Source organism: Martes martes (genome assembly GCF_963455335.1).
Source record: "Martes martes genome assembly, chromosome: 11".
Classification (NCBI taxonomy): Eukaryota; Metazoa; Chordata; class Mammalia; order Carnivora; family Mustelidae; genus Martes; species Martes martes.
Window position 1 is genome coordinate 29,997,134 of NC_137899.1, and position 20,122 is coordinate 30,017,255.

Genomic DNA, 20,122 nt, shown 5'->3' on the forward strand with positions numbered 1-20,122 from the left:
CGACGAATTGCTGTCCAAAGCATTGCTGAGCGGCGTTTCCGTGCCGTACGTCTTGTCTACGGAACCGCCTGAAAGAAAGTAGATGCATGTAGGAGATGGTCAGATTTCAATTTTCCAGACTTTAAAATGCAGGCAACTACATGAAGGACTCCAGTAGTATTCGGCTACTGAAAAAAATTGATCTGTCATACAAAACAAGGATAAAATTCAAGTTTCATAGTTCCCTGTATTTCCACTGAATGTTATTCAATGGTAAGATCTCTATAAAACTCTTCTTTAAGTGTTCACATAAGTTTGAATTCTGGATCCTGATATAACTTGAAAAATTCCTTTTTATATTTTGTTTCAAAATCCAGTGCAATAAGAATTCTTCTGTTTCAAAGGGAGGTTCGGGGTAATAAGGGAGGTAGGTGTGCAGGAAAGATAGTGGGATTTGAGGCAGATTATTTATTTGAATAAAAATCATAAAACTCCTACATATAATAAGGGGCATTCAAAAAGGGTAATGGTATTAGAATCCAAATATTTTCTTTTATGGCCATCTTAGTCACATAGCAAAAATACAATTGGCAATAAAGACAGAAATCAATAATGTAGTCAACTTACTCTTTTACTCAGATAGTATATATAGATATTATATGACTCTATGCAATGTGATTGTGTGTTATACATACTTAACAGGCTGTATAGCAAGACTGCCTATGAGATTTAGAATAACTTCTAGTGTTTTTTTAATATTTTATAGATTGTTTAGATATATAACTGAAAAATAACAATGTTCTTTACCCTTGGGGGGAAAATTCTATAGTATAGATCTTGTTTTAAATTAGTAAGCATCTTTCTGAGGGATTGGACAATGGAAATCATCATTATTAGCACTGAAATTCTAAGATCAAAATCTTCAGCGTATTAATTCAGATTAAAGATAAAAATAGAAGTATTACATAAGTGCAGAAAATACCACTTGCTTCTCTAAATCATGGCATTTCTTCAAGATTGAGGAAAAAACAGAAGGCAGAGCAGAAGTTTCACCCCAGAGGGAGATGGCTAGGCTTCCGAAGCGACAATGAAATGCTCTAACCATATGCAATGATAAAATCTGGAAAAAGGAACCAGATTCAAATCCCAACGCCATCACTCACGTGCAGTCTGATCTTGTACATATCTCCTCTCTTGCTTGGTTCTTCCTGTCCTCCTTTGTAAAATGACGTTGGTCTGACATCTAAAAATTATTCCAATATCAATTTTTTTTTCATTCTAGGCTTACCTCATTGCCTCCAAATAATGATAAAGGAACATCATTTCAAGAGATGAAGTGATTTCTCACATGTCAGTTCAGATCTTAATTAACAGACCAATACTTGAGAAGCAATGGCTTAAGTATCTCCTTGTAATGAAAGCTAGAGCAGATGCCTATTTACAGTCAATTTTTAGAATTATGACCTGTGTGCAAAGCTGGCTTTTTCAAAATACAGAGATTGTAGATTAGAAGACATTGTCTAGAAACCTGGGATTTAATAAACTTCAGATTAAGACTGCTGTATGAATCATCCCACTGGGTAAAACTGAAAAAAGAAATTGACAAAAAAGGAGCAAAAACAAAAAGTTTTATGCTTCTGTTATTATTTTATACTAGCATGTGCACAGGTATAGATAACCGATAACAGCTCTGGATGAGAAGTAAACTGGTCCCACGGATTCCTTGCTTCATTAAGTATTGCATTGGTATTGGGAATCTAAAGTCTGCTGAGCAGTAGTGAGTAATGGAGCGGGGGTAAATCAAGGAAATGGGAAATAGTTTCTACTCTGCAGAAATGCTGTATCAGGTTTATTACACATGTGGGGTGAGAACAAAGGGAGGTGCAATCAGATAATTCAGGTATGCAATGTGAAGAATAACGCAAAATTTTGCAATGTCAATAGTACGCAAAGAGTATGTTGAAAGTCATGAAAGCAAGCATTCATCCCCCAACAAGGGTTCAATTCATTTTATACTATCTTCACATAACTGTTTTTTATCTCAGCATTTTAAAAAGACTAAATGTTCAAGAGTTTGAGAAAGGTTAATCAAAGTTGCCTTTTATTCTCAAAGTTGCCTATTTCTCTTCTCTATCTTGCCACTTAGAAACTTTCAAAGAGAACACCGGAAAGAGACAAAATACAAGAGCCAGGGGAAGTAAAAGACTTAGCTATATAAATTATAGTGTATTTTGGAAGACTATGTTAAACAAGTGGTTTGGATTGTGAATTAATGTTTTTCCTCTGTTGACTCATTTTCACTCTGTGAACAGAAAAGTATTTATTTTAATGACCAGTTTTCAATTTCTCCTTCTAGTCAGGTCTGAAGCAAAAACGATCTGCTGTAAAAGCAAACTATTTTCCTTTTCATGTGCTGGAATCCATCCAAAAAGTTCTCCTCCAGGGGTGAGTGATGGTTCAAAAGGATCTGACACCACTGAGAGATCTCCATTACATGTCACTGAACTGAACTCATTCATTTATGAGCACGGCTCCTGACTCGAGCACTGAGCGCCTTCCTAAGATTTTGCCCATTCATTTGACTTTCACTAAATATCATTCTGTCTGCCCTTTGCAAATATATTATCAAGCCTGTGGATGTATACTTCAATAAGATGCGCCATGGATCTAGAAGTATTTAGGTATGGAAACTGTTCAGTTAGAAGAATTCATCACCCTTATTGGATACCTGAAACAAAACCTTGTTATTCACAAGTATTTGATGCATGGCTTCTTTCAAAGGTTACTATTATCGCTAATAACAATAAAATAATTCATTTTATTATTTTTGGTGAAATTATCTTTCCACCCTCAGAACCAGCTACTTTACTCCTAACCTAGGGAACTACATGGTTTTCCATGAACATTCTATGCCTTGTGTACAATTCCCTTTAATTGGAATCTTCTTATCTCTCTACCTACAAGACTGAGCTCAAAGGTTGAGTTATTCTGGGAATTAAATAATGTCTAATGTGTACTGTGCTTAGTCTAGTACTTTCTATATAATAAGTGCTCAGTAATGACCTACTATCATCTTTATTTACAATTATATTTTCCACTTTAGGTTCTGATTTCATATAACCAAGGATTGTTGACCGCTTCTTGATCCTCCTCAGACATAGTACAGTAGTTGGCATAATGGGCGAATAAATCACTGAACACTATTTTTACATAATAACATGGCTATATTCCTCAAGAAGTGTTTTTAAATATCAATAAGCCTTTGTACAACATCAACTTGCTTGATTCTTGAAAACACTTTGTAAGTTATTTCATTAACAAATATCCTCTCAAAGGATCTTTTCACTATCCACCTATGATATACTTTAACTACTCATCAGACCGAATGTTAATTTAGCTAATGTCAAATTAACAAAGATTTTGAACGGGTGACTATGTTTTTCAAAAACGAGATTCTACTACATATGTGACCTTATAAAAATAATAATTAGATTAAGGTGGGTTAAATTAAATTTTTAAAAAGTTTGAAGTAAGCCAGAATAGAAGAGTAAAAATAACTGAAATCAGTAAAAACTTAATTTTCAGTAAGGAAACTGTATATAGTTTGATGTTTTTGCTTTATATTGTCTTTGGCCACTTTACTAGGAGAAAAAAATAAATGCTTATTCTATAATAGGTAACAATATTTTCTTTTATGTTTCCCCACAAAGAATGTACAATTTCATATAGCTTGAGCAAAGAAATATCTCCATCCTTCAAAATACTTTCTGGACCTCAAGATCTTCTTTTCAAAGAATCCCGAGATCTACCTTCTCTTAAAAGTGGCAATGACCTTGCTGAATTGTACACATCAGAGTTTGGAGGTCTCTAAGTGCCTTTCATTTGTGTTGAATTAAATCACATGTTTCATTAATTATACAGGTCATACATTTGCCTAGGAGTTAAAATATTCACTTTCAAAATGAAATAAATGAAGACCAGCTGGTTGAGAGGACGTGGGGCAAAAGCAGGATGTATTTTAGAATTTATTTATTTATTTTTCTTTCAAGTCTTTGAATCCCTCATGGGTGGTGGCTTGCCATTTCCTCATTTTAAGTTTATCTAAACTGGTTTCATGTCTTGCAATACGAATGTCAGGAGGGGGAAGAGTTGATTCAAACATGGGTTAAAAAAAAATAAAATAAATAAAATAAATAAAAACCCAATAAAAACTCCAATCTCTACACAGTAATTGAGAGGAGTTATTTTCAGGGAAAATTCAACTTTCAGAGCTTATATTATGAACAAAGTATGACTATGAGGGCTTACTTAAACAAAACTAACGTGGTTATTTTCATGGGATGGGTGCAGAAAAAAAGATATTTGACAAAGTGTTATGGCTTTTCTAAACCAGGGAATTACCGCAGTGAGGCCTCTCACCTCTTTGCGTGGGTGCCCGTCGGGTAATACCGGGAACAGGATATGCCATCCCAGGCACAGTAAGGGTCTCGAGCCAGGCAGCAATCAGCACAAGCACTTCCGTACATGTCGCACTGATGGAATCTGACTTGGGCCACAGCAGAAGCCGATCCAATATACAGCTGTTGCTAGAGACATCAAACAACAGAGAGGCCGCTAGCGGAAATGGACGGAACTCTCAGTGAATTTCACATTTATACACAGTCCCTTCAGTGAATATTCATTTGAGTTACTGCAGCTACTCAGAAGGGGTAACACAACACTGGTACTTTCAGTTCTCTAAGATTTGAAATACATTTATAGACCTGGACTCCTGAAAACAAAATTGCTAGAGTGAGCTTGACAAAACTCTCAAGAAGTTGACTGTTCTTTTGTTGTTTAAATAGAAAGCCTCTTTCATCATTTAACACTGTAGGTCTTTTTAAAAGACCTTTAGGGATGTCCAATAATAGACAGAGTAAGTAAATGGTCTTTTGTTGTTGTTGTTGCATTTTTAAAAGTGAGCTGTAACTGGGGCACCTGGGTGGCTCAGTGGGTTAAGCCACTGCCTTCGGCTCAGGTCATGATCCCGGGATCCTGGGATCGAGCCCCGCATCGGGCTCTCTGCTCCGCAGGGAGCCTGCTTCCCCCTCTCTCTCTGCCTGCCTCTCTGCCTACTTGTGATCTCTGTCTGTCAAATAAATAAATAAATAACATCTTTAAAAAAAAAAAAAAGTGAGCTGTAACTGACAAGTAATACCGTATTAGTTTCAGGCATATGATAGAAGGATTCAATATCTGTATGTATTGTGAAATGATCACAGTAAGTCTAACATTCCTCAACACCGTATAGGTCGAATTGTTTTCGTGTGATGAAAACTTTTAAGATGTGTTGTCTTAGCAACTTTCAAATATACATTAGGGTTTCATTAACTATAATCACTATGCCATATATTACATTCCGAGGTCTTCCTCTATAACTGGAAGTTTGTACCTTTTGATCCCGTCCACCCATTTTGCCCACCTCCCACCCCTTGTCTCTGGCAACTGCCAAACTGCTCTCCGTTAAAAAAAAAAAAAAACCAAAAACCCCAAAAAACAAAAAACAAACAAACAAACAAAAAACCCTCATTTTTTTGTGGTGATAGTTTTAATTTCACGTATCAGTGAGTTTATACGGTATTTGTCTTTTCTTATTTCACTTAGTATAATGCTCTCAAGGTCCACCCATGCTGTCACATATGGAAGGATTTCCTTCCTTTCCGTGGCTGAATGATAGGCCATTGTACATATATGCACATTATCCCTATCCATTTATCTACTGATGGGCACTTTGGTTGTTTCCATGTCTTGGCCATTGCAAATAATGCCACAATAAATGTGGGTACAGATGCCTTTCAGAGTTAGTGCTTTGTTTCCTTTGGAAAATCACCCAGAAATGAAATTGCTTAATCATATGTTCTATTTTTAATACATTCAAGGAAACTCTCTAATATTTTCCATATTGGCTGCACCAATTTGCCTTCCCACCATTAGTGCACACTAACATGCAACATTTAAAACACTGATGCAGACATATACACAGAATGAGGGAATAAACTGTAAGATACATTGTTAAGTAAAAACAGTAAGTAGCAGAACAATTAACATTACATGTTCCTGTTTGCCTAGACATAAATTGTCACTTATAAATACATTTGAGGTAATATATGCAACAACTTTTTCTGGAGAAATTTGCACCAGAAACTGGTTCTAGTAAAGTGGAGAGGATGTTTGTGTTTCACTGCACACTTTTTTGTATTACCATCATTTACCGTTATTTTTGCCAAAACAACAAAAAAATTACAGAAGAGCATCCTATCATGACTATAGAAGTAAATCTACTCTTACCTACCTTCTTCTAATAATAGAAAAAGAAATCCATTACATGTAAATCACTATTTTTATCAAAATAAAACTGTAACTTATTCATCTATAAGCAAGTGTATTTCTGCTCTTTATCGTTGACCATGACTCCCATATACACACAAGTACACATGCACATACATACAAACTTACTCTCTTTGAAGAAATCTCCATAGAAATAATAGGAACTGGGTCCTGAAAAAAAAATGTTTAAGCTTTTAAAGAAATACAGAAACATACTTTAATATGGTTGCAAATCATCCGAACTCATATTAGATATGTGACTAGTTCTATGCTAGCCTATAGCTTTCATTTTAGCAAATCATTAGGAACTTATAATTACATTAAAATATTGCTTTCTTTTAAAAACTCTTTTTAATGGAACAGGTCAGATATGTAAGATGAAAAAAGTAGTGGACAATTAGAGAAGGACAACTACCATATGATCTCCCTGATATGAGGAAGTGGAGATGCAATGTGGGGGGGGTTGGGAGGGTAGCAAAAGAAAAAATGAAAGAAGATGGGATTGGGAGGGAGACAAACCATAAAAGACTCAATAAAAAAAAAGCAGACTGAGGGTTGCTGGGGGGAGGGGGGACGGGAGAGGGTGGTGGGGATATGGACATTGGGGAGGGTATGTGCTATGATGAGTGCTGTGAAATGTGTAAACCTGGCGATTCACAGACCTGTACCCCTGGGGATAAAAATACATTATATGTTTATTAAAATAAATTAATAAAATGTAGTGGATAATCTAAATAGCTCACCATTTGTTTCTGAAATGTAATTTTTGTATTTTCATTTGCATATTACTCAAGTTTTGGAAACTCAAGTATCTTTAATAAATAGCAGAGTCACAGTGTTCTTTCTTATGAAGTATTTGAACCATTAGAAGTGAAACAGTTGTCTCTGAATAGGTGATACTATTAACAAACCATGTGACTTTAATTGCTTAAATCCAGGCCCAATAAAATACTTTTTCTGTTGGAGTTTTCACAGTCAATCAATATGAGCCCAGGTTGCTTTGAGCAAGATGAATAAGTTCATTGTCTTCGAAATGCAACAGAGGAAAGATGATCTATAACACAGCTTTGAGAGCCTGTGTGTTAATCTAGGGCTGGTGATTAAGACTAACGTGTCTCAAATGAGTACCACAAACTCCGGTGGTTTCTGCCAGGAGACAAGCAACAGGCAGGTGGGATCCACTCGGTGGATGATTATCCTTCAAAGAATTACTTTTTGAAAGAGAAAATCTAATCCCCTGTGTCAATATTTTAAACTACAGAACGCTTTAGGCAGGCACGCATGCCCTCATTTATTCATCCAGGTGACAATGTTTCTTAGGGATGATAAGAACAAAACACTGTGGCAGGTGCTCCTCATAGGGGAGCTATGGTCCCTGAAGTTAAATGAAATCTGACACAGAAATCCAATACGCAAGATAAACAAAAACATAGCTGCTCTGGTTGAGATAGAACATGCTTAACCTTGGTCTACAGGCAATGTAATCTCCAGGACAGCCAAGGTGAAATGAACTGTTTGTCACCAATAAACATATTTTCATACGTCTCCATCACAAACATGCATAATCTTAATAATTTGCAGGCTTTTTTAAAAACAAATTTGCTTATTTGCTAAAATGTATTTGTAATCCCAATATTAATATTTACAGTGTTCTGGGGTCATTCGTGAACACAAGCAGGCACCGAGAGGCAGTAAGTTTTGGCTGCCCGACCAGTACAACCCCAGCTGAGATCAATGACTGCGACACTCTGTCTTCTTGTTTCAGCGCTCCTATTCGAAACAAGTGTCCTTTTCATGGTCTACTTAATGCCACGGTTTTTTACATTTTTGTGCTTTTTACTGGCAATTTTGATGTTTAAAATGGCCTCTAAGCAAAGCGCTGAAGTGCTCTCTAGTGTTTCAAAGCTTCAAAAGGGCTGTGATGTGTATTACGGGAAAATACACAGGTTAAGTAACTCTGTTCATGTACACGTTATAGTGCTGTGGCCCATGAGCTCCATGTGAGTTAATCAAAAATATACAGTAAATAAGGTGTCTTCCAATAAAAACACACCGAGAACGTTATATATTGACCGGTTGATAAAAAATGTGACTAGAGACTCACAGGAACCTAACCCTGTATGTCCCCTAGGAGCACTGGCCAGTATTCACTAATGTGGTGTTCATGGTGATTTTATTTTATTTTTTTAATTTATTTTTTAAAAGAGTTTATTTATTTATTTGACGGACAGAGATCACAAGTAGGCAGAGAGGCAGGCAGAGAGACTGAGAGGGAAACAGGCTTCCTGTTGAGCAGAGAGTCCGATGTAGGGCTTGATCCCAGGACCCTGGGATCATGACCTGATCCAAAGGCAGAGGCTTTAACCCACTAAGCCACTCAGGCGCCCCTCATAGTGATTTTAAAAATCATACCTGTCACAAATATTGACACTTGAGTCTGTGTGTGTGTGTGTGTGTGTGTGCACATTCATACATACAATTGTCAGATCTAACCTTCGCATTATCATTTTTTAGTTTTTTTACTAACTTCTTTGTGGTAATTGATATGTTATGAAAAAAGCAATATACTTATCACAATGTTCACAACATGAAATCTACTGTTTTGCTTTAATTGTTTAGGTTGGTAGTACATTGGTAAAATGAGACTTTGCAATAATGATTCTGGAATTCGTATGTGGTATGTGTTATTTCTTTAAGTCATAGTTCATATACTGAAATTCTTTTCATGCTGGCTGGGCAAATATTGGCCTTCTCATTTGAATAGTCTACAATAATCAAATAGATTTTAAACCATTCTTCACTTCAAATTCATTCTGAATTCACAACCTACCCGTTAGAAAAAAAACTGACCTAACATCTTTCCTATTTACAACTCATTTGCAATTGTCTGTAATACATAAATGTTGGCTATTTCCTTTTCCTTCTTATAAAAAGTACCTTGAATATCTGAAGTTCTTCTAGAATTACTTCTTCCATTGACTCTGTCTCTTGGTTATAAATTGTGATAACTTTCAGAACAATTCCATTATCTGTAAGAAAGGAAAAGAAGAGATAAACCAGAAGGTTGTCACAATCTGGTTTTCCAAACGATTAAAAACCATGTGGGGACTATGAATTTGAATTCGCTTTGAGATTTAGATGCATGAAACATTTAATCATCGCTGGCTGAAACAATATGACTGCTTACATATTCATATTTTCAATTAGCAAAAAAAATAACTTTATATGATTAGCTAAAAAATAAGACCAAATAAAATGTAATTGTTTTTCAAATAATTTGATTCAGAATTCAATTAAAGATTGAGAAATCAAAATGTATTAATATATACAATAGCCAAACTACGGAAAGAACCTAGATGTCCATCAACAGATGAATGGATAAAGAAGATGTGGTATATATCTACAATGGAATACTATGCAGCCATCAAAGGACATGAAATCTTGCCATTTGCGATGACGTGGATGGAACTAGAGGGTATTATGCTTAGCGAAATAAGTCAATCGGAGAAAGACAACTATCATATGATCTCCCTGATATGAGGAAGTGGAGATGCAACATGGGGGGTTTGGGGGGTAGGAAAAGAATAAATGAAACAAGATGGGATCGGGAGGGAGACAAACCGTAAGTGACTCTTAATCTCACAAAACAAACTGAGGGTTGCTGGGGGGAGGGGAGTCGGGAGAGGGTGATGGGGTTATGGACACTGGGGACAGTATGTGCTATGGTGAGTGCTGTGAAGTGTGTAAACCTGGCGATTCACAGACCTGTACCCCTGGGGATAAAAATACATTATATGTTAATAAAAAAATAAAAGAAATTTTAAAAATATTAATATACGCACAATGATATTTGATATCATAATATATACGTACACACATTTTTAATAAGAAAAATTTCAAGTACATACTATTGAGATAACAGTATAAGTACTCTTGCACTCACCATTTAGTTTCTATAATTATCAATAGTTTTATAAATTTAAATTCATAATTTAAAATTCCACCTAATTTTTAATTATATCTGATATGCTGAGCTTGGTCTTTTCAATAAAAAATTTAATAAGACACTAATTTGTCTGTAAGAATAATTTGATGTAGTGCTAAAAACAGCTCAGAAAAAATAAGCTCTTTGGAGGTAATGACCCAAGAATTATATGGTATTTAACTAATTTGTTAAAAATTATCAAATTTTGTGGTTGGGTTAATGAAATTTGTTTAAAATAAAACTAGTAAAGGGGCACCTGGGTGGCTCAGTGGGTTAAAGCCTCTGCCTTTGGCTCAGGTCGTGATCCCAGGGTCCTGGGATCTAGCCCCACATTGGGCTCTCTGCTCAGCAGGGAGCCTGCTTCCTTCTCTCTATCTGCCTCTCTGCCTACTTGTGATCTCTGTCAAATAAATAAGTAAAATCTTAAAAAAAAACATAAAATAAAATAAAATAAAACTAGTCAGAGTTACCTGGATAGTACATGAAAAGGAATATAAACTATAATTTTTAAGCTGAGAACACATAATAAACTTTTTATTATTTTTCAATTATTATTATATCAAGCAAAAAGCAAAGATGAAATTCAAATTATTAATTTCCAACTAGTGATTTGCAATAAGGACGTTCTCTCCCTACATATAGCATTTTATAAACACACGCACACACACACGCAGAGTATTAAAGCACGCGTGGAAAAATAACTCTCATTTGTGGGGTTTTCCAATGTTGTACTTCTCACACTTTCATCAAATAGGTTCTTTTGTGCTGTAGAGCTGTGGCTCAATACAATGATATCTCTGAGTTAAACATCGTTTGCATGATAGCGTAAGTATACACCCGATGTTTCTGGAATTCTTTCAAACAGCTTTGGTCAACCTAATGAAAGAGTATTTCCAAAAACAGTCTTGAACTGATAGACTGTGTATGACTGCTCCTTTCCAGGACATTTAAAAATAACATACCTTTTCCCATGCTTCCTCCTATCAAATATTATTCTTGCTTATGGAAGTTAAAAAAAAAAAAACTTTACTAGATGTCATTATGAGTGAATTCATGCATGGCCAAGTAATTTTAAGTTTGTTAAAGGAAGGTGATGCTTTGTTAATCTTGAATCCACAGTGCAGAGCATATTATTAACATGAACCTCCTAAAATAAGGATAAAATAGAGCCTACACCAGAGATTAATCTCTGTAAATCAGATGAATGTTTCCTCACTTAAATCTTTGCTTTTTCAAAAAGTATGAACGGAGAGGCTGAAGCACCAGTGTTGATAATTATATCTGGTTCCTGAGCGCGGTCTCTGCAATGTCTCTGCAGAATTATGTCCATGACTGAGGTTATGTATGGTAGGAAACTTCCTCCTCTAAAAAGCAACTGGTGTAGCAATGACTATCATGCATATGAAAAAAAGAAAAAATGATGATTTAAAAGGCTTTTTAAATGGCTATAGGATTTTAAAGTACTTGACAGAATTTGTCATGTATTACCCAGATGCTAAAAGATTCCACGTTCTCTTCCACAAGCTAGATCTAAGGTATGGAATTAAGTGAAATTGTAGATTTATTTGAAAATTTCACTTTTAAGCATATATATTATTTTGTTTCATTAATGCAGCATATTATAGCTCTGCTCCAAAAGCTAACCTCCATTATGATTAACACTTGGCCTGTTTGGTACAAATGGTTGATTCTGATGGGGCCTGATAAGCACTGTTGTGATTACAGATTTAGGTGAAGCTGTTGTCCAAGTGGTTAAGAGCCTTGAGATCTTACTGAACAGCCAAAGGTGGCAATGGACCTGGGGGACAGACAGCACAGCCATCCTTGCTATGGGGGGCTCCTTCCTCTGTGAGAATCTCTGCTTGGAACCAGTGTTGTTAATTAACATCAATGACTCAATCCTCCTCTTACTCACTTTTCAAAGATACTGAGTATTGACTGTGTATCAGAAATTACGTGCCGTAACTGCCCCAAATCCTCTCTTCCATTGCAGCAAATAAGCAGTGTTCAAACAGGCTAACGGATTAACGGAAGATTTGTTGATAGTTTTTTTAATACTAATAATGTTATTGATTTTAAGATTCCACAGACATGCCTCAGTACTTTGTAATCTCTTTACCTGTCCCAATGAACAAGACATCGTATTGACCATCCTCGGCTTCCACTCGATCCACTGCTATTTGTTTCAGGTTATACCTTCCATCTGTTTTTACCAGGATTGGTTTTTTATGGGCAGGTTTTATGGGCTGGTACATAAGTGGATGGCTTCTTGCAAATCGAATGGCATCATCGGGATAGTCTTTGGTGGTTCCGTATCTCCCGCCGTTCACTTTGCTGGCACACTGAAATGCAAATCGGTAAGACAGGGCTTTTTTGCCTTAAATCTAAGGAGCACATTTATTATCAATTATGAAAGCTATCAGAAAATGGATGTGTTCAATTAATTGACTGCAGTTAGAAATATTTAGTAACCACAAATTCTTCATTAGAAAAATAAAATCTGCATTAAAGATTGCAGAGAAAGACTGAATCATTCCAAACATGCAGCTCTAGAAAAACACAGAAGTTAGCAAAAACTTTGAAAAATGAGGTACAAATGATAATGGTACAATTCAAAGGTGGTAAAAATATGTATCATCATATTGTTATCATTTCCCCCATTTTCTGAAATTTATTTTTTTCACAGTGTAAATTAACTCCTGAAGGTAAACAATGTATTTTCATAGCAAAACAAAAAGCCTCTTTGTTGTGTTAAATCCCCCACCCAGGATTAAGGATCACAACTGCACTGAATAGCTTTCCCATTACTAAGACTAAAATAATAATGTGATGGTTCCAATGGACTCATTGACTATAGAATTTTAGTGCTGTAACAAAGAAAGCTATTCAAATTCTGTCTGTGTTAATTGAGAAAAAAAAAACCCTCTCTGTTCTACTGTAATCTGTATGAATTTATATTATTTCTGTATGGATTCAACACAATAAATTGAGAAAATGAGAAATATTTGCAATACCATGCCTGAATTCTTAAATCACTGACTCAAAAAATAAATGTTCAACAGCACCTCAGTCACTTCTTGGAATACCTTTAACTGTGTTGATTCATGCTTGTTATTAAGTACTCTTTCATTTTGCATATTTCCCTCCAGAATCAGCAGCAATTACAATGGTTATGTTGATAAGGAATTTTCCACTTTCAGGTATAAATACAGTAGTGTAGTAGTCAGATTCTGCAAAGAGGGCATTTTTAATGTTTGTTTTAAAATTCAGGTCATATTTCTTAATTTGGCCTGAAGTTTTCACTGGAGTGTACTTACATGATACATAATTGGAAACATTCTGGACCGGCCTGGAAGCAGTTCAGTAACCAGTCACTTCCTCCAAATCTCCTTTAATACCATGTGGTTTCAAGAAGCATTTCCAGCAAAGCCACAGGAGTGGGTTTTCTCCATTTAAATTGTAATTTCAATCAATAGAGTGAAATAAAGTATATTTTATGTCTTACTGGAAGTAATAATTTTAAGCTAGTGAGAATGATTGAAATGGTAAAGCTTTACACTTGTTAATGGAGGTAAGGTTTGTTTCCACTTTGGATTTTGGCTCTGCAAAAATGGTTTCTACTTGACTTTCAAGTACTTGTGGAATCAACACAGGGATGGGTTTTCACCAGCTGCTCAAAGAAGTACAGACTTTGACTTGTATGACAAGTTAAATGTCTGTTTTCCAGGGTCCTTGAGCACATACAATGAGCCTACATTTTGCCAACCTAGTCATGCACAGGATACATGATACAAAATCATGATCATTGTCATTGTCATCATCATTTTTAGATACATGTATAAGTAAAAAGCACAAAAGTTTGCATGGATTGTTAGGGAGAATCTTGGCAGCATGAGTGCAGAGGCCAGTGGTAAAACTTCTGGAACTCTAGTAGCACTTCTGTATTGGAATTTTTCTTCTAGGAGCCAGCAAGGACATTGAACGAGATGCTAAGTATTCTGGTGAGGCAGAGAAAAAGCTTCTTCCAGTTACACTAAAGTGAGAAGTACGGAGAAAGTATGGCCCAGGGAACTTAGAGGCTGACTCAAATATTACAATGTAATTACTTGGTTACTTTCTCCCCCTTGCAAATGCATGTGGCACTAATTCTTCTGAAGAAATGGAGGAGGACGACGCTCTTTTTATTGGATGTTTCTGTGTTCACCAGTATCTTAAAAATACAATTTCAGTTGGGGTTACTTAGACAGCCAAAATAGCAATGATAATATACACTTTATAATGTTGCTAAGATTTTTTTCATAGATTTTTTTCATTAAATAAAAAGCATACAACCAGATATAAGAAGTGATATTTCTTTACCGTTATTTCTTAATTTTGGGGTGTAAAATTTCTCAACTGTTTAACGGAAGTTTTGTAAAGCATCTGAAACACTGAACAAAATATTACTAAGAGAGCCTTTAAAAAAATAAGAATACTTTTTTAAATGCCTAAACTTACGGAACCAGGCCTTGGATAAGGGACTCTTCCTTCATAGAGTGACCAGTGGTATTCAGGTCCTTCCTTATGCGCGTACGGTCCATTAAAGGCTGCCCGGATGCTAGACATATGATAGACACATATTGCATGTCCTCTAAATATATTACTGGAAAAAAAAAAAAAGATAATTACTCTTCTGGAACTGACTAGCAGTCAGCTAGTCACACACCTCAGAGTACAGAGAAAAGAAGTCTTTTGGATAAAAAAGTTGCAATCTCTTAAATAGAGGATATTCTAGAAATATTAACTACTGCAATATTTCAAGTACTGGAACTCTAAAACTTACCATTTCTTTACCTTCTTATTACAATAAACTGAAAATGACATTGTTTGACTAAAAAAAGTGACACCTGTCACCTCACATTATTGCTAATCTGACATTGTGTTTTTATATTTTTATGAAGGAAAATAGGACCTGACTATTTAAAAAGATTCATTCCTAAGCTGAATTATTAATTTTAAGCTTTGTCTCCTTGTCTGTTGTTTATACTCAGAGTAGACAGTGTTTGCCCAATCTCTGTGCTGTTAATACTGCTAATTCTGTTCAAATTTTATTTTATTTCTCAGTGCATATGATCAAATAACAAGTTAAAGTCTTATGAAACTTTGGGGCTTTGTTCCATTCTTTACCTTGGGGTCACAGAGGCATCAATAGGCTTGCCATATATCCCTTCCTCCAGTGACCACCAGGCCACTGAAACTGTCCCAGAGTGGAAAGATGACTGTGCTGAACTACATTAATTTGGGGGAGAATGACTTAAATTATGTAAAACTTGAATTCTTTACCTCCAGAACTAGCAGCAAGTGAAATCACATTTTTTTTTTTTTTTTAAGTTCTACTTGCAAAGGATAAAGAGAGCCGATGAGTAACAATAGCAAGTTTTACTGGGATCATTTGTGATAAGATTCTGTGAAAGGATATTTTAAAGTGATTTGTTTTAAAAATTTGACCATATATCTTAATTTTGCATGATGTGAATGAATTCTAACATGTCCCCAGTCTCCTGTGAGAATCAAAATAATTAATGTTTGGGAACGTGCTCTGCACAATGCACAGTTCTTTCTAAATGTAGAAGGTCCTACGCAGGGAGACACCTGTAGAACAGCAGTTACGTTCCTGTCCTAGGACATCAACTCACACATTCTGTAACACACCTTGAAGCAATTGGAAATGCCTGCGATACTGAGAAAACCAGGGATGGTCTCCCTACCAACGTGGCAATAAACCTTTGATCACCACGTTACAAATATCAACTGTTACGTCAGGTAACAGCTGGGAAGCCTTTTCCACAGATTTATGTATAAACTGAACAGTCAAATTGAAATTATGGAAGAAAATAATGTGTTGTCTTTGAAATCTAGACAGATCCATTATGCTAACACTTAGGAAAGTAGCTTATAAACTGACCAAACGAACCCACAGAAAACCTATTCTGGTGATCCGTAGCTTTTATTTGTTATATAAAGCCATGGAATTAGAATGCAACGTATAAATTCTTCACCGGCATAAGAATAAATATGATGTTTTTTAAAAAAAAAAAAAAGGATTTTCTGTGGACTGTGACAACTACTAATCTACATTCACTACTTTACTTTGCATCAACGATGAGCTGATAGCGAAATTGTTTCCATGTTTCTCTGTTGAAGAAAAGGTCTCCTTAAAATAGCACAATATTTTTTGAAAGAACTTTATTATTTTTTTCAGAGTGAGTATAAGAAATCTTCTGCTGAAAAAAAAACAAACAAAAGCTTTGTGGAGAGACCCTGAGCAAACAAAATAAACATGATTATAATAGTTTAAGTCCAGTGCAATGCAAAAGAGGAGGGGAACTTGATCATTCTATCCCTTTCAAGAGATATGAGCATATATTTTTTTAATTATTGATTTGAGAGAAAGAGAAAGCACAAGTACAAGGGAAAATAGAGGAAGGGAAAGAGGAAGGGAGAGAATCTCAAGCCAACTGCATTGAGAGCAGAGCCCAACATGGGGTTCCATCTCAAGACCCTGAGATCATGACCTTAGCCAAAGTCAAGAGTCAGATGCTTAACCATCTGAGTCACCCAGGCACCCAAAGGAATATTCTTGATTTCTCATTCCAGTCATCTCACATCCACTCTCTCCTATTTGGAAAGACACACTCAGGAAATTACATATGTAAACTTTCAACCAAAACTGATTCTAATGATATTTTTTCATTCATATACTGACACATGTATGTGAAATGATATTTCATATTTTTCCAACACTCTTCGATGGGCAAAATACAAACATGTTAAAGAGAAAAATAATAGATTATATCAGCTTATTTAAATTTAAAACATGGTAGGCAAATCACGAACCCATGTTTGCTATGAAGGTACATGGGAGCAGGGCCACCTGAGTAAAGGAGTGCGCAAAGTGCTCTGTGATTTAGGTATCAAGGAGTATTTCATACGGATGGCAACCGACCAGCACTAGAGAACTGATAAAAGTCAGTGTTGGAAGAGAGTCATTTGAAGCAAAACAAGTGGGCAAATAAAATCATAGTGATGGAACGAACCCTAATGAGTTAGAAATAGATTCTGTGAAGGTATAATCTTATAGGAAAAACTTCCAAAGCTAAGTGGCTAACAGTTGACAGAGAGCCTTGAAAACGTGATTGGAAAACTACGTGACAATTAAAAGAATTATGCTAGCCTCGATAGCATGGAACAAATACCTTATAAACCGTGAGAAGCAAATCATTCCGTTGTAGGTCAGAGCGGAAGGGGATTAGGATACTGAGCACAGACGGAGGCTGGGGCATTTCAAACAGAAACAAATAAAGATCTGAACTGAGATCATGGCTTTAAAAGTAAAAGAACAATTGCAAACATAAGAGAACAAAGAGAAATTGGTGACATAAAATAATAAACGGCGACAACGGGTTAACAGTATTTCCAACTTACATACACAGTGAAGGAGTAAGACGTGTTTCATTTCATCATGTTTTTATAGATCCTATGAATTTCTTACCTGGTAGTGTTAAAGAGCCCAAATATTACTGGGTTCTTATGATCTCTGGTGTGCAGCAAGAAAATATCCTCTGGAAAATTAAAGACCATTAGATAAGTATTTTTAGTCCTCTTTGCACATAAAGAAAATACATTGACATAAAATAGCTTAGAACCCACTGCAGATGTAAGACATCAGTTTCTGTCCATACACAGTCATACAACCGTGACCAAATCACCACAGAGTAAAACACCTGGCTGTTCAGGATGACCCTGAGCTGGGCCACAAGGAAGAAATGAGGTGCTGACTGCCAGCTACGGGGACGATCGCCTGTTCCTGCAACTCCCCTGACCCCACCATGCAGACCAGGCCACAGTGAAAAGAAGAGAAACTTGCTCATTGTGGGAAGCAAGTTTCCATACGTGCTAGAGATAGAGAGGGGTAGAGAGAGGAACACACATCAAAGAGCACAACTTGATTCTCTCGAGAAGATTTACCTAATTCATCAAAATAGGTGTCAATTCCATTCATGCCTGGTACTGAGCAGACCAGTCTGGCTTTTAGGAAAGTGCTGAACTTATTCACCAGTATCCTCTGTCCTCCTACATCATTCTGCAATGAACAAAAGCAGGTGAGTGAGTACCTAAAGGGCTTCAACCACAACTAACTGCGTATTATTAAACATGCAGATGAGAACAGTTGCAATTTTTTAATTTAATCTGGAAAGTGTAGCCGAATCCTCAAATAATACCATACCTGCAATTTCCCATAAAAACTATTTGAGGCTTGCACATTCTGCCTTGTTAGTATACTTTCACTCTGAGCCATTAATTATACTTTCCCAACATTAAAGAATGTTAATAGAGTGGTCTATCCTTTAAAAGTAGTGGCTTTTATAATACAATAAACTTCATTATTATTTTAATGATAAATAATCTGCTTATCTTGGAGATACAGAAAACAACCACTCTTTTTTTCTAAAAGAAAAAAACAGTCTGAAATACATACATACACAGTACGTACATATTATTTGCACACATATACACACACAAATGTACATACATGGACATAGATATGTATATATAAACTTCCTCTTAAATTTATTCTTAAATATCAAACTTTACATTTGTAATATTACTAGCATTCTCTCAATATATATTGCTACGTCAGTTGGTTTTGAATATTCACTAACAGCCTATCTGAATACCCAAGCAACCACAGATGTTTTTTCTAAAGAATCAATCAAATGATCTGTTGAACCATAACATACATTACTCAGTATGTGGACTAAAGAAACTAAAAAGACCTTGGTTAAATTAATTTTTAAAAGGGGAGCTCAAACTTCTGTGTGGGAAGAAGTACAGCCTAACTACAGACTAGCTCTTCTTAGTAGGGGTTGGAAAATGAGGAAGCTCACACAAAAGGCACAGCTCTTCTAAGATAAAACCTTCAGGAGATGTTAAGTCTAAAGATTAGGTAGCAAATACTGTTAGGCAGCCTATAGAATCCTAGAACATCTTCCTTATTATTTATTTATTTATTTATTTTTTTGCCAGAAAATATGTTCAAGTAGAAAGCCGACAATACAATCACCAAGACCTGACAGTAAATTGGGAGATAAGCACGCGGAACGAGGGAGGAAGGCGGTCCTCACCACACAGAGTCGCCCCACTCTGGCGTAAATTGCGTGCGCGTTGCTCTCTGCCTCCAGGGCCTTCTCAGTAAAAAAGAAATAGACTTTGTTGTCATCTCGGTCTTCGTTGTCAGGAATCATATATGAACCTACAAATTTTGGTTCTACAGATTTAAAGAAAAGTAGAAGAAAAGTAAAATGCTAGGTTATTCTAATAAATTGCATATCACATGGATGCTTCAGTTTCAAAAAAGGGCTCTTCCTTGAGATTTTCTATCAACGGTAAAATCATGTAGAGATCTCCACTCTCTTTGCAAACCAACAGTTTTGTTTAGATCTAGGAGAAGACAATTTAAATGGAAAATAAGAGTCAAGAAAGGAAAAACCAATTTCAAACAACATATCTTAAATTGCATTCAAAGAACAGATTAGAGGCATGATGGTGATCATCTCCATAAATTTCCTCCCATGTATGTAAAAGTCAACATAAATACACGTAAAATAGTTGAGTAGAGAAGTTTATCACTTTTTCAAATTCATAGATTATCTACCAGTGCAGCTCATGGAGGACCATTTTAGTTTTAAGGTAGAAAATTTATTTTAGGAGCGCCAGGGTGGCTCAGTCATTAAGTGTCTGCCTTTGGCTCAA

General features: G+C 35.8%; 1 protein-coding gene across 1 annotated transcript in view; it reads right to left on the minus strand.

The window, feature by feature from the left end:
• Positions 1-20,122, minus strand: part of SEMA3E (semaphorin 3E) — a 246,736-nt gene that overhangs the window by 21,415 nt on the left and 205,199 nt on the right. The window contains exons 7-15 of the mRNA XM_080819075.1: positions 19,495-19,637; positions 18,338-18,452; positions 17,862-17,931; positions 14,828-14,972; positions 12,450-12,672; positions 9,283-9,374; positions 6,475-6,516; positions 4,399-4,565; positions 1-68 (exon numbers count right to left, since the gene is read on the minus strand). Of these exons, the coding sequence (XP_080675201.1) occupies positions 1-68; positions 4,399-4,565; positions 6,475-6,516; positions 9,283-9,374; positions 12,450-12,672; positions 14,828-14,972; positions 17,862-17,931; positions 18,338-18,452; positions 19,495-19,637 (1,065 nt within the window). The remainder of the gene's footprint in view (positions 69-4,398; positions 4,566-6,474; positions 6,517-9,282; positions 9,375-12,449; positions 12,673-14,827; positions 14,973-17,861; positions 17,932-18,337; positions 18,453-19,494; positions 19,638-20,122) is intronic.